Raw genomic sequence first — 9,166 nt, 5'->3', positions numbered from 1 at the left:
GAGCTTTCCCGCCTCAGCAGTTCACTGCCTTCCCGCCTCCTTCCCGCCCCAGCCACCCTCGTCAGCGCCTTTGTAGGTTCGCCCTTCCCCGCCACCACCGCACCCGCGGTGGCTTTGCCCGCCGCTCCGGAGCACATCGCTCCTCTCCATAACTGATCCCACTTCCCCCTTCCCTCCCTCTCCAGGGTAACCCGCGGCATCGCCCTTCCCTCGACCCTTCGACTCCGCTTGGCAGCGGTGACTCCGAGTCCCGCGGGGGGTGCGACGGCCCCCGGCGCCGCCCCGCTCTTCTTCCCTTGGCGCGGACCCCGCTCCGCGCTCGTCCCAGGAGCGCAGGAGCGAACCCTCCCGGCTTCCCATTCCCATTCCCATTCCTACTCCACGGCCGGTGGCGCTCGAAGCCGGGCGAGCTCATTCCCAGGGGATGGGAAAGGGGGGGAATAGGACACACACCCTCAGCGGCGTTGGTTTATCCCGGCCCGCGCTGTGCGCGGCGCCCCCTGGCGGGGCGGGGCGGGCGGGCGGTCCCACTGGGACAGGCAGGGACAGGCAGGGACACCTGGAGACCACCGGAGACCCCCAGGGTGACCCGCGGGCAGGAGAGGGGCCCACGGGAGCCACAAGCATTGCCTTTGGTCTCTGAGCCCTCGGCACGCCGCTCGTTTGGATCCCGCGTTGCCCCCGATACGCTCTATCCTGCCAATGCTTCCCCCTCGTATTTCCGTGCCTCTGCATCCCAGATCTTTCAAGAAACCCCATTCCTCCCCTCAGTAATTGCTCTCAAGCTTGGCCTTTCCAATACTTTCCCATGGCTCACACTACATTGAACCCGGCCCAACCAAAAACAACCACAGAACCAAGATCACACACAAACGCTCTCTCCTTGCCCTTGTGCTGCATTCCTCTCTCCACTTCTTTCTTGCTTAGTCTTCTGTCCTCACCCCCACAATATAAAGGTCTTCTGGCCCACTATGTTTATGCTTTAACTTTTTTTTAATCTTTCAGGCACCATCCATACCAGAGGGATTGCATAAATTAAATCTTGCTGAGGGCATTTTCCCATCTGACCAGGTGTGCTTACAGCCGTCCAGGACAAAGATGGTGGTGCAACTTCTGGCTCAGAAAGTCTCTTAACTATTGACTGCCAAAAGCTGGGAAATCTGAATGGAAAAATCACTGTGTGTTGCTTTGTTTATTTATGCTTCCCAAGGATGCTGTTGGAGAAATGGCAGCAGGCTAGATGGCTTTGCTTTCTCCTGTTCCCAGGTGCCAGACACCTGCAGGGTTAGGGCAGGAAGTGTGGCAGTCTCCAGTGTCACTGCTTGCCCCAAGGAACACATTCCTTTGTGATTGAGCATGTTGGCTGTTGCTGTCTCCCAAAAATGAAAACCACAGCATATTAAAACGTTAAACCATTCTAATGGCAGTGGAAATCTCACCCCTGTTTTGCCTGCTGCTACCAGCTCTCTCCATCCTTCCTCAGACTTCTTCATCTTTCCAGGAGGAAACAAAACACACAGATTTTTTGTTTTGCTTTGCTTTTATTCCACCATTTATTTCTTCTGTTTCTCCCTCAGATTTCCATTCCTGTGCTGGGGACACACATACACATTCTTTAAACAGACACACATATGTCTGTATATACAGTAAGGCACAGTCACTCACATACAGATGGGACACTGCTGGGAGAAGAAACGGGGCACAGTGAATGATTGCAACCTGCCCTGGAGTACAAGCTATAACAAACAGATTACAATGGATTCAAAGGCAACAATGCTCCACGGCATGGCTCAAAAGGATGTGGAGGTTTTGTTTGCCAACAAGCTCACGTCACACAGGAGGGTCAGAGCTGCTGGCTCTCAGCAAATGTCACCTCAGAGCTCTCACCTGGGAAAAAGAAAGGCAGGGCACAGAGCCTCTCCTTTCCTCATGATTTTAGAGCTGGTGAACACAAAGGGGGTATCCCACAGACTCCTCAGGTTTGTAACTCTGCTGTGTTGCTGAGCCCGCCTGAGGGCAGAAGGGAGGTGTGCTGTGTGAAACACTTGTGCGTGTCCAGAGAGACAGGGACAACCCAAGCCTCTGACCCTGCTCAGCTTAACGTTTGCTAGGAGGAGCTTTGGGATGGCTGGTTCTTCCCTCGGTCTCTGCAGCTGTTTCTGTGTTGCTGAGTACTCAGGTGGGGTTCAAGCACTGGCCCCTGATCGTTCACACCACCCAACAGCTGGCTGACACCTCGGCTCAGCTTTTGGCAAGTCTGGCTCGCTGTCTCCAGTGAGCCCAGAGTTGTCCACAGCTCCACGACGTGCTGTGGACATGACCCCCGTGGTCTTGAGCCAAGGCAGCTTTTTATTCAGCTTCAAGCACTGCTGTCAGGAAACTGGTCAAGTGAGGGTCTGTTATCTATCTTTCCCCAAATAACTTATTTCTTACGGGCAACTAATAGTCTCCAGATATAAGTCCTTTCTCCTTTGGTTTGGCAACTGCTAGCCCATGACTTTAACTAGTACCCCAGGGGTGAAAGCAAATCCAGTACAGTGCCTAAGTATTGAGGAGGGACTGGCTGTCTGACCTTCACCAATTCAGTCAGTCAGGCCATACAACTGGAAACTCAGCCAGCTAAGATTTTTTTGACCTGCCCAAAATTAATGGGCTGTTTCCTGTAAGCCAGGATGGTTTCTACCCTGAGTGGTTCTCAGTGGCCACACATTAAAAGTTTCGAAAAAGACTGGATAGGGTCTGGAAGTGAGAAAAACTGATGGACAGGCAGGCCTTCTAAATCTGGACTGGAGCCCACAGCCAGATAAAAAACTTGTGCTGTTGACCTACTCAGCACATCTTTTCTTTGCATCCAATCTGCTCGTTGTCACTTTTCCACCAGCACTAAAAACACCCCAAATTTGAAGCACACAGAACCTACCAGCCTGCCCCTGCTGGCTGTTTCACAGACCAGCCAGTTCAAGCCCCACTTCAGAGGGATTTTATGTTGTATGATCAATGTCCTAAGAGTTTTCCCTGTGTTCAGGGTTCACATTGTCTGCCATACAGCACATATGGAGAAAACATACTGTTTCCTACTATTAAAACATTATTTACTGACGTTTAAAAACCCAAAGTATTTCAAAAGAAGCTACCAAAAAGGCACCATACATGTATGTTTGTAACAGATGAACTTCATCTAAGACCAATGCAGGGGAGAAGAAAAAGACATTTTGGAGCAGGATGAAGGAGCAGGAGGACCAGGAGTGGTGATGGTTGTTGGTTCTGGGACAGCAAGTATCAGGTGTCTCAGTTTCCAAATATCACTGAGGAACATCAGCCAACACACCTGAGTTTTGAACTCTGAAGAGATTGCAAACCAGTCTCTTGTTCCAGCTGTCCCAAAATATGATGGTGCAGAGCAGAGAGCCAGCAAGGAGCCACTCAGCTCTGTGAGGAGTCTGGACCTCAGGGGATATCTGTGTTCTGCTCCTCTCCTGCCACTTAAGGTTTTCCAGAAGCTTCCACCTTGATTGGGTTAGATGGCTCCTATTCACATGTTAAGTCTCCTCTACCCTGATTGGGTATGTCCTTTTGAGAGGGGAAAAAGTAAGGAAATAATGAAAAATAATCATGGTCTAAGTAAATACAGTGCTGGGAAGTCCTGGGGGTACTTTGGTAGTTTCTGTGCTAGGAGGCAAAGGCAGCCTGAGCACCAGCCTCCTTCCTTCAGTTGCTCCTTGCCAAATCAAGGAAACATTTGAAGAGGAGACAGGTGGTGAGGTGGAATGAGATGTTTCCTCAGGCATCTGTGGCTATGTTATCAGTGGTTACAGAATACATAAGAAGGTACATGGAATAAGCCCTGCTTCAGCCAGTGGAAATCCTCTTTTATTTCAAGTGGCAAAGGGCCATGTTTTCATGCTTCCAGGGCTGATCATGCACTGGTGTGTGTGCAAACACACTTTTTGCTGGCAAAGCTAACAAGCTAAACACAGAGAGAGAGAGAATATATATATGTATTCATGTATATATACAATGTGTGCTCACATATAAATATGTGTATGTAAGGAGGCATAATTGATATAGTATATACAAGGTTACTGCTGGGGAAATGTGCTTTTTACTGTAAGTACTTTCAAATTGCATTCAAAACAGCAATGGAGCAGAGCCTCTCCATTATACTGAATCTAGAATCAGCTTTGCTTCTTTTCCATCCTTTCTCCCTGTAACACTACCCAGAAAGGCTGGTTGTTTTGAATGCCCTGCCTTGCAGCATCTGCAGGCCTGAGATTTGAGACTTTTGACATGTGGGGAGCAGCAAAATTGTTGTTATATTCTGTCACAGTTGCCATTTTCATGAATAGCAAAACCCTCTGGTGTCTTAGGAGGCATCACACCACGCTGACCTGCCTTACCTGTGTGTCAGGGTTACGCTGTGCCCTGCTCCTGTGTGGCTGACGGTGAAGCCTCACTGGCAGTCTCTAATCCCACTGCATCCTGCAGTGATTCAGGTGCCAGTGGTGTTTCTTCAGTGTCTGATGTTCTGTGTGTGTCTGTGCTCTCACTGCTTTCCTTTGCTTCAGCTTCAGCTTCTCCCTTCTCCTTGTCCCCCTTTTCCTGTTCACTGGCAGTGCCTTGCTGCTCTTCTCCCTTGGGACCCTCACACACATCCTTGTTTCCAGAGGTAGGCTGGGCAGAGTTCTCCTTCCCTGGGGCATCACGACACACTTCCTCCTCCTTTGTATTCCCTTTGTTACTCTTGCAAGGATTCATTTCCTCTGCCTGTTTATCCCCTTTTTCTTCATCTTCTGACCTGCTGGATCCTCTCCTTAATGGAGGTTTCTCATCAGATCCTGACTCTTCCTTTTGCTCTTTGATCCCTTTTAATTCATCCTCTGACCTGCTGGATCCTCTCCTTGACGGGGGCTTCTCATCAGACCCTGCCTGTTTCTTTTGCTCTTTGCTCCCTGTTTCTGCCTCCTCTGTCTTGTCATTGGGCCTAAAGACCTCATCTTCCCTGGCACCATTTTCTGGAGAGGAGATGTTGAGCCCTAAATCTTCCCCGTCTCCGTACTCGGACAGAGATCTTCGGAACCTCCTGGAGGGTGGCCTGCGCTTGATGGATCCTCGCGTCCGCACCTGGGGGGCAGGAAAAGCAGACATTGGAGCAGTCAAGAGAGCGGTACTGGAAAAGCAGGAAAGCACAACAGAGGAAAACGTGGGAGATTTAGTTGATACCCTGGTGGCTTCCCTTTTCCTGCTCTGCTAATGAGAGGTAGAGAGAAGAGGGTTCCCTGCTGCTGAAAGACTCTTCTATAGGACAAGCAGCACCCTAATATAAGCCTCCCTTCTGCAAAGATGGTGCCAGAGACCATCCAATTTGAACTGTGACCCCTCGTCCAAGTTAGACCCCTAAAACCAAGGATACTGCATTCATTGCACAGATGTTGCTGACTTTGGGTGTCTCAGCCTTCTCTTCCTCTTCATCCCCAGGGGATAAGCAAGCAATAAATCCCAGCACATATCCTACCTTGTTGTAGAACTGCAGCTGGGTGCCTTCCGGGGGCTGATCAAAGCTGACTGGCGTCTCACTCGCCTCGCTGGGCTGGGTCTGAGTCCCTGGGCTGGTGGGTGTCGAGGGAGGTGTGCTGAATGGAGAAACCAGGGCTTTCAGACCAGGGCTTCTGGGAGACACTCCCGGCAGCAGAGCAGCTGGAGAAAAAGCCAGATTGGCCTGCAAAGAAAAGTCCCCGTCAGGAGTGTGAATGACAGCGGCGTGTGCTACACACGACAGCCACACAGGGGAACCCTCGCTCTGCCACAGCTCTCAGCTGTCACAGCCCACAGACCTTCTGGTCGTGGGTCTCTCCTGGTGACACTGTCAACAAACAAGTCTGGGCAGAGAAGTTATGACTGGACATTTGTCCTTCCCCGGCAACTGGAACTCAGGACGTGTTCTTTTGTCATCCTCGGGCCTTTTGGGATTTTCCAGTGATCCAGCCAAGCCAGCACAGTCTACAGTGGCTGAGCTGGGAGCAAATCTGAACAAGCAGCCAGCAAACACTTTTAAACCAAAAGATTTAAACCAGCCCCGTGTGTGCCCAATTTTCCAGCCTGATCTTCTGAATGAACTGCACAGTTGTGAGAAGACCATGGAAAGAGCCGAGCTTGCGGATTCACTGTGGCAAAACATTTCCTGCTGGGCTCTCACTCAGCAGCTCTCAAAGGCAAATGTCCTTGGGTGCCTCAGGAGGGACAGTGATATGAATAGGGGTACGTTGTGTCAGCGTGGCTCTGGAGTTGCACATGCTGCCAGGAAGGACAGCTGGCAGGGCCAGGGCACCCTGCCTTCAGGCCATCGGGTGCTGAGCTGTCCTCAGCAGTGTGGATCAGGCACCACAGAGACATACAAAAAGGGCTGGAAGCACTGGGTGTGTTTTTGAGTAACTGGGGGAATCCAGATGAGGGAAGTGCAGGAGAGAGGCAGAGCCTGGAGCGCACTCCCCACTGCCAGGGTTGTAACTGCCTGTGCTGAAGGCCAGGTCCCTGACAGGGTGCAGGTGACTCAGTCTGAGTTAGACTGCTGCAAAGAAAGAGCTGGAAGAAGTCTCAGTCAGGGTTTCCCTCACTTTCTCTGGAGAGCTGCATTTAAACTGAGGCTCCAGCCCCAGCTCCCTCCTTGAGCAGGGTTGCTGCCATGCCATGTGCTCCACAGACCCAAATGTTCCTGACCCATGCACTGCCGTGCTTATGGACACACCCAGGGATCACTGGACTGCTTCTGATGCTTGTTACCCTTACCAGACCTGCTCTGCCTTCCTTTTTTATGTATGGTGGGACTGGGTCCTTATGTGTGAGGCCACTGCTCTGTTCACCCAGATGTCACTCTTGGCTCCTGGATCCCCTTCCCCTGTGACTGCTCTGCAAGGGAAGTAGCTGTGACAAATGCCTGTCAGATTTAATTTGCCAAGGAAGCCACGTGGGTTATTCTAGGACCTACCTGCAGCTTTTCAATCATGGGGGAGCTTTTCACCTTGACCTTGGGAAGGGGGCAAGCATTTGGAGACCGCTTCTGCAAAACAAAATGAAACACGAACACTTCACAGTAAAGTAGGTGGAAAAGAGGAAACCTAATAAAGGCAGAAAACTTGGGAGAGACAAGCAGAAAGTGCTAGCTATCCTAGGACTAGATACATGTTCCCTTTCTCTGGGAGAAAAGGAGATTGTCTGCTCTTTGAAGCATCTGAGCTAGGTGATGTGTAATGGCTCTGCTTCTACATTGCCTTCACTAAGGTATGTAGCCTATGGCATAGTTTCTCCTGGTATTATTCAGGACCAGACAGATTAAAATTCTACTTCTTAAAGGCTTAATGTTGGCAAACATTGTGAACTTTCTGTGAGGGGAAAGACTTTCTGCCACCACTTGACTAACAGAGTTAAAGGATATCCAATTAGTACAGGCAGGAAAGGCCTATGTGGCAGGAAAGGCAGAGCTCTGAAAGGCTGAAAACAGTTTGAGAAAGGGAAAGCACTGCTTTGAGAAGGGGCACATTGCTTTTTTTCAGATCCAAAGGAAAAGGAAGGAATCTAAGATTTTAAAGCTTGCTGCTCCTTTGGCATGTGGCTGACATATAAGGACAAAGAGCTACTCCCTTGCTAAGGGCAGGTGACAATGTGAAATTTGGTGGGTAGACCTCATACCTTAAAGTACAAAGGACAGAAGTGACCAGAAAGGGCCTGAGCACAAAATTTAGTGAGGAGCAGCCAGCTTAGTGGGACCTGCTCATTCCAAGGTGCTGTATGGAGGACGCCTAAAGAAAATATTCTGTGGGTGTTGCTGACAAACCCCCTCTTCACTCTGGATTATTTATTCCCTTTTTCTGAAGATGGAAAAATCTCACAAGCAGAACTATTGCACCATTATACTCAAACCTCTAGAGTTCACCTGAAGGCAACACACACCACGGATGCTCCCTGTGCTAAGAACTGTTCAAATCTCACAAATTCCAGTGGTTCCTGAACAGTGGTAACTGGATGGATCCATCAGAGTGCTAAGGGTAAAAATGAAAGCAGTGGAAATGGGATGTGCATCCATGCTACAGGAAACATCATGGACCTGACTCTGAGTCAGTACATGTGTGTGAGCAGGGGGAGGTTTGATTCTGCATGATTGATATCTTGTGCTGCACAGCCTGACCTCTCTGCAACCTCCAAACCCATGTCTCAGGAGAGAGCAGGTTGCAGAGAGGAAAGGTCTTACCCCCTATTAAATTGATACTCACTTGCTCATCATTGTCACTTGTCTCAGTTTTGTGGGAATACAATGGAAGGGAACATGGTGGTTTCCTCCGAGTTGGCTTATGTGGTGGCACCTAAGAGAAGAAAACAACCAACTCAGCAGCAGGGAAATCAGGTTTCTTAAAAAGGGAATGAAACTCAAGCACCAAAGGGCATGCTGTGTCAGTGACCTGTTTGGGTGGCAGGGCTCAGCTTGCCTAAAGGAGTCATCCAAAGGCAGCACCAGGTACTAGCACATGGGCATGTGGCCAGCATGCCAGCTGTGTTTGTAGCACCTAGAGCCCAATCCTGCAGCATCTTGAGCCCAATACTAGTGTTGGAAAAGTAGTCTGTATCTTTTTGCACAGTATAAGCCACAACACTTCAGGCTTTGTGCAAAGGACACTCTTCCAAGCTCTGGAGGGTGGAGAAACCTTCCTAGAAACTTCATCTTCAAAGCATCCTGCTGGAGACCCCCTCGCACTGGAATAGGTTGTAACTGTTCTCTCTCCTGTCATTACCAGGATTTCCTTTTAAGTCTCAGCTGCCTACCTGGTTCATGATTTCCTGTTTTGCATCTGATAGGTTTTAAGGACAAAAAGGGGAATTCTGACTTTTTTGGAATTTCAATTCCATTTGTTTCTCTTGAATGAAGAAAAGCAGCTCACAGGGATAAGTCCTCAGGTGTAACCTTTAATTTGACTAAGAAACAGATTCTCCAGGGGAGAAAGAACAAGACAACTTGGTGGCAGAGATACTGGTTCCTTCTGAATGTCTTCAGGCTCTCAGAAGTACAAGAGAGCTCCCTAGGAAGGAAGAGATGCATAGCACATCACTATTGCTCTGGTCTTGAAGCCAAGCTGTCTCTATTTTTATGCCAGGTTTGTAGTCTCCTGCCAAGCTGTTA

At 49.6% G+C, this 9,166-nt stretch overlaps 1 protein-coding gene across 1 annotated transcript in view; it reads right to left on the bottom strand.

Annotated features, from left to right (window-relative positions):
* Nucleotides 1-1,530: 1,530 nt before the first annotated feature.
* The window catches only part of RCSD1 (RCSD domain containing 1), a 32,741-nt gene continuing 25,105 nt past the window's right edge, over nt 1,531-9,166 (bottom strand). Inside the window, exons 3-7 of the mRNA XM_018077111.2 lie at nt 8,265-8,354; nt 6,983-7,054; nt 5,513-5,716; nt 4,398-5,121; nt 1,531-3,570 (exon numbers count right to left, since the gene is read on the bottom strand). Coding sequence (XP_017932600.2) covers nt 4,411-5,121; nt 5,513-5,716; nt 6,983-7,054; nt 8,265-8,354 — 1,077 coding nt within the window. The 3' untranslated portion in view covers nt 1,531-3,570; nt 4,398-4,410. The remainder of the gene's footprint in view (nt 3,571-4,397; nt 5,122-5,512; nt 5,717-6,982; nt 7,055-8,264; nt 8,355-9,166) is intronic.

This window comes from Manacus vitellinus, unplaced genomic scaffold, assembly GCF_001715985.3.
Source record: "Manacus vitellinus isolate BGI_N305 unplaced genomic scaffold, ASM171598v3 scaffold_35_pilon, whole genome shotgun sequence".
NCBI lineage: Eukaryota > Metazoa > Chordata > Aves > Passeriformes > Pipridae > Manacus > Manacus vitellinus.
Note: the sequence above shows the minus strand (reverse complement) of the source record. Positions and strands in the feature narration are given on the sequence as shown.